Source organism: Pogona vitticeps, chromosome 1 (genome assembly GCF_051106095.1).
Source record: "Pogona vitticeps strain Pit_001003342236 chromosome 1, PviZW2.1, whole genome shotgun sequence".
Taxonomy (NCBI): Eukaryota; Metazoa; Chordata; class Lepidosauria; order Squamata; family Agamidae; genus Pogona; species Pogona vitticeps.
In genome coordinates this window covers 313,866,123-313,881,535 of record NC_135783.1, presented here as the reverse complement: position 1 = coordinate 313,881,535, position 15,413 = coordinate 313,866,123, and the positions used below count along the sequence as shown (strand labels likewise).

The 15,413-nt window shown below is 42.0% G+C and overlaps 1 protein-coding gene across 2 annotated transcripts in view; it reads right to left on the bottom strand.

Moving 5' to 3' along the window:
• The window catches only part of AKAP6 (A-kinase anchoring protein 6), a 335,833-nt gene that overhangs the window by 51,137 nt on the left and 269,283 nt on the right, over positions 1–15,413 (bottom strand). For both annotated transcript variants that reach the window (XM_020788446.3, XM_078392147.1), the window contains one exon: positions 3,273–3,488. In XM_020788446.3, the coding sequence (XP_020644105.3) occupies positions 3,273–3,488 (216 nt within the window). The remainder of the gene's footprint in view (positions 1–3,272; positions 3,489–15,413) is intronic.

Sequence of the window (15,413 nt, the reverse complement as noted above, 5' to 3'; positions counted from 1 at the left end):
CTTTACATTCTTAAATAAAACACCAGCCACTCTAATTTGGGACAGACAAACAAAAAAGGCACAATCTAGACAAAATCATGGGCAAAATAGGCATTTTTCAGCAAGACAGCATTCGTGAGAGTCCAATAATTCCATGAAATTCCTTGCCATCCTCTCCTGTGAGGAGAAGAATGTAGTAATTCCTCACTCTTGTCTCTGAGGATGACACAAGCAAATATGTCCATCTTTGCGTAAAACCCACTTGCTGGAATCCTATTCAAGTTGTGTAAGTTTTGTGTCACCTGCTGCAGCTAGTTGATGAGGTGTCAGGGCCTGAAGCCAACCCCTATTGATTAACTCAGTGGCCTAGCAGGCATTGCATTCAGTGAGAAATAGAAAGAGGAAGCAGCTAATACCGAAAGACTCAAAGCATCTATACCAAATGCATATGGGGGCTTCAGCTATGATCCTGCCCTCCCAGATTAAAATCAAGGACATGCTATTTCAGAACATAGGTGAATTTGCAAGGAACAGCAGAGTATGCCAGTACATAATGTGGAAGAAAAAACTATGCACACTGTAAAATGCATAGAACCCCAGGAAGGTCTGGCTCCTGGTCACAGAGAACTGAATTCTTGGAAGTCGCTTCATAAGATTTGGGCTACTTAGGTCAGTGTATTCTGTGCCCTTTAACATGTACTATGGAAAACGTAATGCACGCTGCCCCCAAAGCTTTTGATGTTGCCTGCTCTTGGGTAAAAAATATCTGACATATTTATTAATTGTACCGTGGTCCTTCTGGTACAAAGTAGAAAACAAGGCATAAGACTGATATACAACCTGGCCCCTTGTCAATGAACTGAGTGAGCTGTGACAAATCACAGTAACCTTATGCAAACACAAGTAGGATTCTGGCCACTGTTTAATACTGACTGAATTAGGCCAGAATATAATGTTCTGTGTTTTGTTTCTCTGAGAAGAAATGTTATAGGCTGTCAGCCTGAATAATCCACTGATCTTTTTCATATAATTAAAAGAATGAATCCAATGAAATAATCTTTAGAAAATGTATGACTGGATGGTGAAAAAGTATTTGATATTGCTCAAGTTGGCAATTGTATGTCAGCTGCCATTTCGAGATATGTTTGAAAGGAGTTCAATGAGTCCTGGGGAAGCCATGGACTTCGCCAACTAAATAACTTGGAGATATTTTTGACTGCCTGGGGGGAAAAATCTTAACTTGTGTATGCCGAAAAGGATTTTAAAACATTATATCCATGTTTGCAGAATATTCACATCTACCGGTATTTTAAATGACAATGCCATTAATTTCTATAAATAATAGATGATTTTGATCCTACCCTCCTTTCTTTTAAGCACTCATGTATATGATTTCTCTGTGAAGGCAGTAAATTGTACTGTTTCAGAAGATCTTTTATAAAGTGGTTTTTTAAAAAAGAGGACTGTATTTTATGCTCTCTTTTCAACTCATTTTAGCACTATTCCTCACCAATAACTACATGATACCATGAAAGATCATGAAAAGAAAATAGAACAAAGGAAAATGTTGCATGCTGTTGAGTATATTAATGGACTGAAGATGCTACCAGATCCTAAACTTCCGTAAGATATGATCTAATCAGCCAGGCCAGCATTTTTTTTACTGCTGATGATTCTTGCCAATACTGAGTCAGATGCCATCAGAGATGTAAACATACCCCATTTGTTTTCAGATATTACAGTACACTGTGGGCAACCACAAATAATATTTTTTTAAAAAAACTTGTTTCCTCGGGATACCATTCATCTGCCAAGGCTGGCACATCATGAAGTGAAGAGAGATAGGCAAAGCAGAGAAAGCAATCTTGGGATCAGCCCAAGAAATGACTACACAGGAACTGAATGAAAGAAAATGTGGTAGCATGCCAACTTGGAACCGGGAGAGAAAGAAAGGGAGAGAATGGGAGAGAGCAAGAAAGAGAGACAAACTAAATTCATCTCCAGCTAGAATATTCAGATTCTGAGAGCTCTTTTATAGCCAGAGAAACCTGTACATATTACCGTATGTGTATTTTGAGAGTCTCTCCCAAACAAACGGGAAACTAGCAATTAAAACCAAATATCTATACCAAGAGTTCTTAATGGCTGCTATTTCTTGGCAGAATTAAAGTTTTATTCCCTACCAGGTAAAAGGTAATTCAGTCTGTCAACAAACCTAGGTTACCCCAGGCAAAGTGAGAGCAAAGCAGTGTGGCGCTTGTGAAGTTCTCTGGCATCTCGACATCAAGAAAACACACAGTGCTTGCGTCCTCCCTCTACTTCACCTCCCAATCGATTCCTATCCAAATAGAGCCACAAGACTACTGCATTCCTGCTGCAAGAGCAGCACCAGCCCTTAATTAGCGCATGGCAGCTTATTTAGAGGAATGGCAGCTATACACAGCAGCAGCTAGCCTGGAAAAAATGGAGAGTCGCTCCAGTTTCAGGGGCAGCTTATGCAGCCTGCAGGGTTTCCCCCACAATTGTTTTTGCATGTGTGTCAAGCAAAAGACAGCGGTGTCTTCTAGAATATGAAACTAAGTCCACAACAGAAGACAATAAAACAAATACAGAGCACCCTATTGGCAGCTGCTGACATTTTAAGTGTACTCAAAGAAATGCTATTATTATCTGTGGTCTGCTCTGGGTCAGCTGGTCTGTGTCTCCCTTCACTTGTGCTACTGAAGACCTCTCATGTATGGGATGGAAGCAGGTGAAGGCACAGGTCTGCTCCTAGTTCAGCCAGTCATAGCCCCTTCCTCATGCAAGGGTCATGTAAAATCCAGCTGCTCTGTTGGAGGATAATTTCAGATGAAGGCACTATCACACACCTTACCTGTCACAAATTATTTGAAGCCGCCAGTGCTTGTTCATTGTAGGCAAATACAGAATTCTAAAGAAAGGAAAGATGGGCCTAACAACTGTCAAGCATGCTTTTCAATACTGACTGAAATCTCTAGTGCAACTTTATGCCAAGCAGTGTGGGTGAGGTCATATGCTACAGTCCTATCATGGCTGTTTCTGGAAGATGAAAAGTTTCTGGAACTCTCCAGTCAAGTTTGGGGGATTCCCAGGAATTCCCTTCATCATTTGGATGCAACATAAGGGGAGGCAGAATGAATTAAAAATTTTAATTGCTCTTGCAGCTTTAGTGAAGCTATCAAAATAAGTTGATAGACTTTGGAAACAAGCACCACATATAAATATATGCCTCAAGAATGGTGGGGAAAAAACATCTGACAGGAAACACTTACTGGATGTCTTGCTAACTTTTTCTGCAGTCTAGTCTGCCACTGAACAGCTTGCATGACAATTGCTTCCCATCTTCTTTCCAGATTTACAATGATCAGCTGCATTGGCTGGTGATCCGCATTCAGATTGCAAGTATCTTGATTGTCGAGGAGGTGCTGGCACAAACGCAACACTGAACCCACACCACGACGTCTCTGCTTGATTTCACAACAGAGGGACTGTGGATGGAAGAATGGTCAATATCAGTACAATATAGTCTATCAAAATATTTTTTAAATCAAGGATAATATTAATAAACAGTAGTAAAACTGAAATATAGTTGTGTTGTGATCAAGTAAGATACCACCTCTCGTGTGTTTAAGGAGAAGGATCCAGGAAACTTTTTAAAAAATTAAACAGTTTTTGTGAAGCAATATCAAGATGTGCAATAGCTCCCTGAGAAAATAAGGAAGAATAGTGTTGCTGTTAGCTTCACTTGAGTCACATCACTCAAAACTAATTTTACTGGAGATTTTCATATGCCTTTATGGAGATACTGTATTTGCCGGCGTATAAGACTTTTTTGCCCTGAAAAACATGACTCCAAGTGGGGGTCATCTTATACGCCGGGTGCACTTCACAAGGAACCGCCGCCGCCATGAGTGACGCAGGGCCGCGCCAGCCAGGGAGGAAGGCAGGCAGGCGGGCGGGCAGTCAGTCAGTCAGTCTGGACGGAGGGAGGGAAGCAGAGCTGGCCATGCCTGAGCGGCCAAAGCCCGCTGCCCCGTGCCGCTGAGCCAGCTGCCCACTCGCCTGCCGGCTGCCAAGAGCCGCCTGCCCTTCTCCTTTGCCGCCTACCCGGCCGCTCGCTCTCCTCCTTGCTCTCCTCTTCCTCCTCCTCCACCGCCCACCCGGCCGCTTGCCCTCCTCCTTGCCCTCCTCTTCCTCCTCCGCCACCGCCTGCCCGCCCACTTGTCCTCCTCCTCACCCTCCTCCTCCGGCGCCCAGCTGGCCACTTGCCCTCCTCCTCGCCCTCCTCTTCCTTCTCCGCCGCCGCCCGCCCAGCCACTTGCCCTCCTCCTCACCCTCCTTGTCGCTGCCCACTCGGCCGCTTGCCCTCCTCCTCGCCCTCCTCTTCCTTCTCTGCCGCCGCCCGCCCGGCCGCTTGCCCTCCTCCTCTCCCTTATCTTTCTAAACTCCCACCATTTCCCTTCAGAAATATACAAACTCTATATTTTGAGTAGAAATGTTATATGCCCAGTCATCTTATACGCCGGCAAATACGGTAACATTAACCTGCATCTAAGCAAGGGCTAGAATGTAGGGAAAGAGGCCACAATATTTGCCTAAGAGCGGGGGGGCCTACATATTGCCTAAGCATAGTAGAAAAGCAAGATGGTGTCCATCTAGTCTTTCACCTTTGGTCTTTATTGCACTGACTTGCAAATCAGAAGCCTGTTCACAAAAGTCCCTATTAAGTTCCAAAAGTTGGAAGCCTGTAGTTCTTACTTCTTGAGGTGTACACTGGGACAAGTAACAACCTTGCAGGGGAGGTAAGATGTCTAGTTAGATGGCTATGTATAAATAATGCTTTAGCTGTGGACTTCCTGCTTTGGTATTGATGGCCCTTGGTGTCCCTTCGAGCTTTATAGTTCAATAATTATATGGTCACAGATTGAGCATCCAGAACAGTATTACATACAAAAACTGTACATATGTTATTTTGATAAGAGAGATTTCATCTGACAGCATGGGAATGTAGAAAGAGAATCCCACTTACCATGGTTTGTCCCAAGCCCAATGTTCACAACCCTGAACTCCCAGTCAAGATTGAGGCACTACATAATTTTGGATGATTTTGCTGTTCATTAGTCTGAGATTCAATTACTGATTATGATAAAACTAAGATTATGGTTGTCTCAGATTATGATTATCTTCAAATTCTAGAAAATTTTTGGATTGGTACTATGTGGCGTTTGGACTGAGGCGGTTTAATGTTGTAAGCATTTGGGCATGCCTTTTAAATCTTTACTGAAAGGGGGGGCTTACAATTTCTGCAGTGGTCCACCTGTTACAATAAAGTTGCCCCTATGTGTCGGAATCCTGCTCCGGCAAACTGTGGTGAAGGGAGAGGTTTCTGAAGGGGTCCGGAGGGAGAGATCTCTGGAATAAAGGGGACTGTAGTCTGAATATCAAGTTCAAAGCATGCTCAGGATCACTGGCTGAGGTACAGGATCACTCTTCACTGTTCACTCTGTCTTCCCAGCCATGCCCTGCACCTCCTTTTATTGTCTTGTAAGTTACATAACTGTCAGTTACATAACTAAAATGGCCTGGAACAATAGGGCGTTTTGTCTATTCTGCCCAGCAACAAGCCTCACAAGAACATTAACGTGGTACAATACATGAATACGTGATAAGAAACATGTAAGTTATGGCGCACATTCCCACACCTATGTACTCCTGTGATGGGTTCGCCATGGCTGGCACCCTGAGCAGATTGTCTGAGCATATCCGGCACCCCTCGAAGGCTGGCTAGACCATAGGAATGCCAGACATCAGACAGACTCTAAGAATGGTCTCTCTGTCCAGGATGGAGAAGCTGTTGTGGAGACCAAGGACCATACCTGAGCCAGACGGAGGGGGCTGGATGGTGTAAGCAGATATGAGCTTTAAGGATAGGGGTGGGGGAGATGAGGGAGGAAGAGTAGGAATCAGAAAAGGTTGGTATGGAGGGACATGACATAGTGTATATTGGAGGAAATGCATTGGAGAACTGCAGCACTGGCACTCAGACAATTTGCTTAGAACTTTCCTAAAATGGCGATGTGGTAACCAGTATATCCTAAAAAAGTTTTTTTGCTGGATAAATTGTAGTGTGAGATCCATAGATAGATACATCAGATAGACTGGCTACCGATATGTAATATCGCCTAGAGTGGTCAAAATGACTAGATAGGCGGGGTATAAATACAATAAATACAATAAATAAAAAAATAAAATAAATTTAACATGAAGCACTTTTATTACTATTTATTTATTGTTCATTTTATTTTCACCACTTACTCAGCTTCTACACCAAGAGCTTCAGCCTGGATGGAAACATTGAACCAACTGTGAAGCCAGTGCAGGTAACCTTCCTCTGCATGATCTTTCGAGGAATGTTGGGAGTTTGGTTGATTACTGAGGTCTAGTGAGTGGCTGATTTGGTTATACTCTTTGATACTGCTAGTTTGTGGTACACATGGAGGGTGTTTACTCTTTCTACAGTTTTGGATGAGGTGATGACCTTTGCTCTTCTGAGGATTGTTGTTGTTGTTTTATGTACAGTTACATAATTATTGTAGACATTTCCAGAGGTTTAGCCATGTGATTCAGTGGCCTATTGTAACAAAAGACACAAAGATTTCCTGTCACCTTGATGGAAAACATTTTTCATTTGGAACAGGATTACATGGAGCTAGCATCCAAGAAGGGGACTGTTGTTGTTGTTTAGTCGTTTAGTTGTGTCCAACTCTGCTTCCTGTCCCACGTATAGGTTTCTCAGGAGATAGATAAGATGATCAGGCATGCCCATTCCTTTATGGACTTGCCATAGTTTGCTGTGGTCCACACAGTCAAAGGCTTTTGCATAGTCAATGAAGCAGAAGTTTTTCTGGAATTCTCTGGCTTTCTCCATAATCCAGTGCATGTTAGCAATTTGGTCTCTAGTTCCTCTGCCCCTTCGAAATCCAGCTTGTACTTCTGGGAGTTCTCGGTCCACATACTGCTGAAGCCTACCTTGTAGGATTTTGAGCATAATCTTGTGAAATGAGTGCAATTTTATGGTGGTTGGAGCATTCTTTGACACCGCCTTTCTTTGGGATTGGGATGTAGACCGATCTTTTCCAGTCCTCTGGCCACTGTTGAGTTTTCCAAACTCGCTGGCATATTGAATGTAGCAGCTTAACAGCATCATCTTTTAAGATTTTAAATAGTTCAACTGGAATGCTATCATCTCCACTGGCTTTTTGTTAGACAAGCTTTCTAAGGCCCACTTGACTACACTCTCCAGGATGTCTGGCTCAAGGTCAGCAACCACACTATCTGGGTTGTTCGGGATATCCAAATCTTTTTGGTATAATTCCTCTGTGTATCCTTGCCACCTCTTCTTTTTTTAAAAATACATTTTATTAGTTTTTCACTCTATCTACATTTGATTTGTGCTTGTCAAACATCGTGTTACATTGTAAGTGCCATCAGCTCCCCAACGTATCAATTAGCCAAACACCTAGCGACCCTCCTACAGACCCACATTGGACAAACCTCATCCTACATCAAGGACTCAGGGCATTTCATAAGCAAGATCAGCACCCTAAAACCCAAACCTGGGGACAGACTGATCAGCTTTGATGTAGTATCCCTGTTCACTAAGGTACCGATAAAGGACACCCTGACACTCATCCAGCAGATATTTCCAGAAGACATCAAGGCCCTCTTCCAACACTGCCTAACGACCAGCTATTTCCAGTGGGATAATGAATTGTATGAACAGACAGATGGAGTGGCCATGGGCAGCCCCCTCAGCCTGGTTATAGCAAACTTCTACATGGAGCATTTTGAAAAACTTGCCCTGGCTTCAGCACCCCTCGCACCCACAGTCTGGTTCCAATATGTGGATGACAACTTTGCAGTTTGGAGTCACAGTGAAGAAAAATTGGAATAATTTCTCAACCATCTCAACAGCATCCACCCAAATATACAATTCACCATGGAAAAAGAAATAGAGGGCCAGCTCCCGTTCTTAGATGTCATGGTCCTATGCAAAACTGATCTCCGAATGGGACACAATGTCTACAGAAAACCCACCCACACAGACCGGTACCTACACAAAAACTCCAACCAACACCCATAGCAAAAAAGAGGCATAATCAAAACACTGGTAGACTAAGCAAATCGAAACTGTGAAGCTCAGTTTCTCAGCACTGAACTCAACCATCTGAATTGGGCCCTACAGGCAAATGGCTACTCCAAAAATGAAAGCACAAGAGCCATCAAACCAAGAAAACAACACAGAACTGAAGAAGAAAAACAGCCACCCACAAATAAAGTATTTCTGCCATACATCAAAGGGGTCACGGACTGCATGGGGAAACTTTTGAAAAAACACAACCTACAAACAGTATTCAAGCCCACCACAAAATACAACAAATGTTACGGTCAGCAAAGGATAGAAGGGACCTCCTCACCACCGCAGGAGTATACCGGATACCTTGCAGTCGTGGCCAGGTATATATTGGAACCACAAAATGAAGCATCCATACCAGAATCAAAGAACATGAGAGAGACTACAGACTAAAACAATCAGAAAAATCTGCAGTAGCTGAACATGCCCTGAAACAAACTGGACATGAAATTCTGTTTCAAAATACTGAAATACTGGACAACACCAGCAATAATTATGTCAGACTGCACAGGGAAGCCATTGAAATCCACAAGCACCAGCACAGTTTCAACAAAAAAGAGGAAAGTATGAAACTCAACAAAACTTGGCTCCCAGCTCTCAAAAATACAACGTGCAAAGGGTCAACGAACTCTACCCAGCCACAAGGACAGGGGATCACTACACACAAAAGACCAGCTAATGACACCCATCAACCACAGGAACAGATAATCTCTTGTCCTTAGCACAACAATACACCCACAACAATACACACTAATCACCCATCTACAGAAAAAGACAAAAGCCCATCTCACAGCCATAAATACTGCACTCCCAAGCCAACTATACCAACTATTTTTTAAAATTTTTAAACATTTAAAAAACAGCCAACATGAGGCTATCAAAACCATCTTTAAGCGAAATAGGGGGACCCAAATTGTCATCGCTATGCGAAGCATGGTCCCAAACATCGCTATGCGAAAATCGCCCATAGGAACCATTGTTAAACGGAGCGCAAGATCGCTCAGAAAAAGTCATCGCTAAGCGATTTCATTGTTAAACGAAGCAATTGCTAAGCGAGGCACCACTGTATCTCTGATTTTCCTGAAGAGACCTCTGGTTTTTCATTTTCTATTATTTTCCTCAATTTCTTTGAATTGTTCATTTAAGAAGGCCCTCTTGTCTCTCCTTGCTATTCTTTGGAAGTCTGCATTCCATTTTCAGTAACTTTTCCTATCTCCCTTGCATTTTGTTTCCCTTCTCTTCTCTGCTATTTGTAAGGCCTCATTGGACAGCCACCTTGCTTTCTTTCATTTCCTTTTCTTTGGGATGGTTTTTGTTGCTGCCTCCTGTACAATGTTACAAGCCTCTATACAAACTTCTTCAGGCACTCTGTCCACCAAATCTAGTTCCTTAAATCTGTTCTTCACTTCCACTGTGTATTCATAAAGGATTTGGTTTAGCTTATACCTCACTAGTCCAGTGGTTTTTCCTACTCTCTTCAGTTTAAGCTTGAATTTTGCTATGAGAAGCTGATGATCAGAGCCACAATCAGCTCCAGGTCTTGTTTTTGCTGACTGTATAGAGCTTCTCCATCTTTGGCTGCAGTGAATATAATCAATCTGATTACAGTATTGCCCATCTGGTGATTTCCATGTGTAGAGCCGCCTCTTGTGTTTTGGAAAAGAGTGTTTGTGATGACCATCTTGTTTTCTTTACAAAACTCTGTTAGCCTTTGCCCTGCTTCGTTTTGAACTCCAAGGGCAAACGTACCTGTTGTTCCTTTTATTTCTTGACTCCCTGCTTTAGCATTCCAATCCCCTATGATGAGAAGAACATCTTTCTTTGTTATCAGTTTTAGAAGGTTTGTAAGTCTTCATAGAATTGGTCAATTTCAGTCTCCTCAGCACTGGTGGTTGGATTATTGTGCTGTTGAAAGGTTTGCCTTGGATTCGTATTGACATCATTCTATCATTTTTGAGGTTATATCCCATTACAGCTTTTCCCACTATTTTGTTGACTATGAGGGCTACTCCATTCCTTCTATGGGATTCTTGCCCATAATAGTAGATATGATAATCATCTGAACTGAATTCGCCCATTCCCTTCCATTCTAGTTCACTGATGTCCAGGACATCAATGTTTATTCTTGCCATCTCCTGTTTGACCACATCCAGCTTACCAAGGTTCATAGATCTTACATTCCAGGTTCCTATGCAGTATTTTTCTGTGCAGCATCAGACTTTCCTTTCACTTCCAGGCACGTCCACAGCTGAGTGTCCTTTCGGCTTTGGCCCAACCACTTCATTAGTTCTAGAGCTACTTGTACTTGTCCTCCACTCTTCCTGAGTAGCATGTTGGACTCCTTCCGACCTGTGGGTCCCATCTTCCAGCGTCATATCTTTTATCCTTTTGTTTCTATTCATGGGGTATTCTTGGCAAAGATACTGGAGCGGCTTGCCAATTTCTACTCCAGGTGGATTGCATCTAGTCAGAACTCTCCACTATGACCTGTCCGTCTTGGGTGTCCTTGCATGGCATAGCCCATAGCTTCTCTGAATTACTCAATCCCCTTTGCCACGACAAGGCAGCAATCCATGCAGTAGAAGAAGGGGGCTACAGTCCTTGAAAACCTATACAAATAAAAGGTTACATTTTTAAAAGGTGTGATTTTTTCTTATAGTGGCCAGAATCCAATCAGTTATACCCTTTAGGACAGTGGTCCCCAACTTTGGGCTCCTAGGTGTTCTTGAACTACAACTCCCCGAAGCCTTCACCACCACCTCTGCTGGCCAGGATTTCTGGGAGTTGAAGTTGAAGAACATCTGGAGGCCCAAGGTTGGGGACCACTGCTTTAGGATAAATCTCAGTGGCTGACTGCTGCTAGGTCAGTGTAGGCCTTCACTGAGCTGCAAGAGTCAGCATACCACAGCTGATACCAATAGTGACTTCTTAATTTGAGGTCATTTGCCATTGAAGCTTAGAATGGCTGAATTACCCAAGAACCAATACGTATTGGGATTCCCGCCAATGGCAATAATTTTTCTCCTTGGATGGAAGTATTTGGAACAAGTTGCTGTTTTGACTTATATATTGCCCCATAGTGCTAAAGCGCTCTCTGGGCAGTTTGCAACATAACTATGCAGACAATGTTTTGCTTCCCAGCAAGCTGGGAACTCATTTTACTGACCTTGGAAGGATGGAAGGCAGAGTGAGCATTGAGCCAGTTACTTGAACCTGTCCAGACCGAACTCAGGTGATGGGCAGTTTACCCACTGCACCATGGGGCTCTTATGCAGTGGTCAGGTAAAACTTTTAAACTCTCAAAGCTTAGAGCTGCAGTCCTATATATGGGAGTAAATGTTAATTTAAATAGATATAAAAACTGCAATGTTAAATATGAGGAATCCTATGAGTGGCCATCAAAGGGAATCAGGCTGGAATGGAAGCAACCCTATGCTAGCAGTAAATAGCTCTGCTGGTGCAGGGAACATAGATTCCTGAATAAATATGCATGGAATTACACTGCAGAAGAATGCCTAACATACTCTACGTTGTACTCCTTATGGGATATATAAAGAAACTTTAATAAAATTTGTGCTACTCATCTTCTGAAGGGATACACTATGGATAAAATACCACAAATATCTAGGAAGATCAAGATGTGTTTCCCCTGCTGTATTGCTTCAAACCTAGTATCTTCTGCTCCTATATCATAGCATGCAGAAGTTTACTGGGCTATATAAAGCATGTAATGTGACAACATCTGTTTCTCTCTGCAGGACACCACAGATGAATATACAAAAACCCATTAAAAATATTCCAAGCTATCACCTCACCCAAGCATTTCAGGTTTCCTTTTAGGGAGAATTTAGCAGCAAAGATGGGGGTAGTGAAGTAAAGTTTAAAAAGAAAACATTTTTGAAAATATAACAGAGCTCTTTACAGATGCCATGCCTGAAAAACTTTGATTCCTAAAATCTCCTAATTATTTATTGCTATTGCCAAAAGGGAGAATTAAATACTGCAATTGGTTAAAAATAACAATTATTTTTTGCACTTAGGATATAGTAAGGTATATTTTCCTCCAAATATTTTTGTTAGCTTAGCAGTACCAAACCTAGCTAATTCCTATATAAAAACAGTGGTGTGACATCTAATAGCTTTACGTATCTTTCTTTTATGCCTCTGGCTAATGAGAAAGCAATTGTTAAATTGAGAGTCTTCAACAAAAATTATGATTATATCCATAATGTAGTTGAATTACTCACTAATCAGCTTCCTCTTGCACAATTGGATTCCTCTAACAGTTAACAGATTGCTTATTAATGAACAAGGGTAAACAAAACAATGCAATCTCATTTAGAATGTTTATTTTAATGCCTAAAAGTATTTTGTTCTAAATGTTAATCCCAATAAGGCTTTGTTAGAAGATGTCTTAAAATGATTAAGTGCATTTCACTCTAAAGTAGCATTGTGTAGTTTATTCAGCAGGTGGACAATTCATACAGATGTTCCACTTATTAATAAAAACACATTCTATAACTGTTTAAATTGCCTAACTCCTGTAACAGCCAGAACTCCATTATTGCTCTAATGAGGGGAATTTCTCCTTTCAGTACTCCTGAATTTTAAGTATATTGCGTGACATATCTGAAAAGCACTACTTTAGGTGAAATAAAGTCATGACTATTATTACCGTACTTCATTTATAACAGTGCTAGATTTTCACATGTTCCTTAAACTTGTCCATATTTACTTTCCTGGCATTTGTTACTACCACTTCAAATTCTCTTGGAAGAAAGGTGCAACATTAAAGCATAGGTTGCACCATAGTTCCTCCCATACAAACCTTGCCAGTGCTTATTTATCTGTTTTCCACATGAGGAAATCAAATACTGTTTTATCCAATGTCACCATACTTTCGATTTCCATTCAAATCCATGTGCAAGACCTTCACATTCTGTTTAACAGTTCAGTGTCTCAAATCACCATGTTCAGTTCAGAACTGTTGCTTAAGTTTCCCTAAGATTACAGGTCCATCATGAATAAAACCATTCAAGGAAATGATGGATACAGAACAGAATTCATGTAAGTGACCTTAGCCAATCACTGCTGTCCACAGTCAGCTTCTATTGTCAATCTTTCTCATTCCAGAAACAGACATTAGAGACACTGTATGATCAGAAAAGGAAAATGCTTAACTAATGTGAGTATTTGAGTATCAGAGCAGGAGCTTCTTTCACTCTGAGGAGAATGCAAATCAGCTTGCTTTGTTTGGTGAGTCTTTCTAAAGATTTAAGCACAGGATTCCTTCAAATTCTGACTTCATATATCAAAAATTGCCTCAGTCATGACTCCACAACATTAAAATGCTTACAGTTTTAAGTAGAGGTTATCTGAATTTAGGTGTTTCTGAATTTAGGTACTAAATGGAGAGGAAAAGGTACATAAGAGATCAAACATGTTGAGAACACTTGTAGATACGTGTCTGTTTATGTACACACTTTTTAAAAAAATTGTACATTGTTAATATAATCTGCCAGAAAAGAAGCATTTGGTACACATTCTGAAGTTAGAACCTACATCAAAAGGTTCCAAAAAAATGCACAGTTTGGAGGATATTGTGTGTTTTAAACTAGCCTTATAATTGCTTATTAACTCCATTTGCTGAAAAGAGAGCTTAGCAAAGTGGCCATGCTAGCTGAGGACTGCTTGGATGTTATAGTCCAACAAAGTTACTTTCCTAGGTTCTGCTCAAATGTTTAGAGCAGAAGTATGCAGAGCAGACACATTCTAGATGGGCGGTAAATAAATAAAATAAAATAAAATAAAATAAAATAAAATAAAATAAAATAAATAAATAAATAAATAAATAAATAAATAAATAAATAAATAAATAAATAAATAAATAAATAAATAAATGGAATAGAAGCTGCCGCACTTTCACACGCCACAGAAGTATGCTTGTTTTAGTGCTGCACCAGAGTGCAGTGATGCTATTGGCACTCTGCAAAGGCGCGGAGCTGCCTGGGTGGGAACTCTTTGCCTGCCCACTCGAAGAGTGACAGGCAGGCCTGGCTCAATGCGAGCTTTTAAAACGGGCCTCGTGGACTGCTCCGTCCTCTTCCCTGCCTAACGAGTGACTCTCCCTCCCACCCAGGGTAAGAATGAGAGTACAGTCATGCCCCGCTTTACGATTAACCCATTTAATGACAAATCCGCTTGATGGTGAGGTTTTGGGGATCACTTTTGCAATCGCAAAACGATGGTTTGAATGGGGTTTTCCCGCTTTGCGATGATTGGTTCCCTACTTTGGGAACCGATTTTCGCTTCACGGCGATCAGCAAACAGCTGATCGTCAGGTTTCAAAATGGCCACCGGGTGTACAAAATGGCTCCCCGTTGTGTTTAGGAGCCATTTTTCGCTTTAGAGGCACCCGAAAATGGCCTCCCCTATGGAGGATCTTCACTGGACGGTGAGTTTTCAGCCCACTGGAACACACTGAGGGGTTTTCAATGTGTTTCAATGGGTTTTAAAATTTTCGTTTGACGACGTTTTCGCTCTACAGCAATTTCGCTGGAACGAATTAACGTCGTCAAGCGAGGCACCACTGTAGCTGGTCGCTTCCGAACCAGATGGGAATTTTTGACCTGCACCAAACTGGCTCTAGGCTGCAGGTCATTTTTCTCCCATCCCATTCTTATTCCCAGGGAGCACATGGGAGCTAAATAGGTCACTGGCAGTTTGGTCACGATGGTGGGTAGTGCTAAACAGGGTAAGTTCAGGTGAGTTCCAGGGTGGGCACCCAGAGGGTGCAAGGCAGCCCTCCTCTCAGAATTGAATTTACATAGATTTGGCTGAGGGGAGAGAAAAGAGGGAGACCCCAGGGGACACTGGGCACTTGGAGACTTGGGTAGAGGGCGACCCTGGGTACTCTGGGTGGATGACCGAGAGGGAGCTGACAGTTCAACAGCACCCTCTTGGGGTAGGACCTCCCAGGGGCAAAGGTCTGGACCGGTTGGTCAAGAATGATGAGGGTTCCAGACCTGTTAGCACTACGGCTGGACCCTTGTAAAAAGGGGTAGTTAAAAGTTAAATTGTTAATAAAGTTGTGGCCCTAGTTTAATCCATATTACTGTGTCTTCTCTCATTATTTCGGGTTGGGCAGACAATGTGTAGCAGAGCAAATAAACATTCTACAAAGCAGATACAGTGGGGTCTCTACTTAAGAACGTCTCTA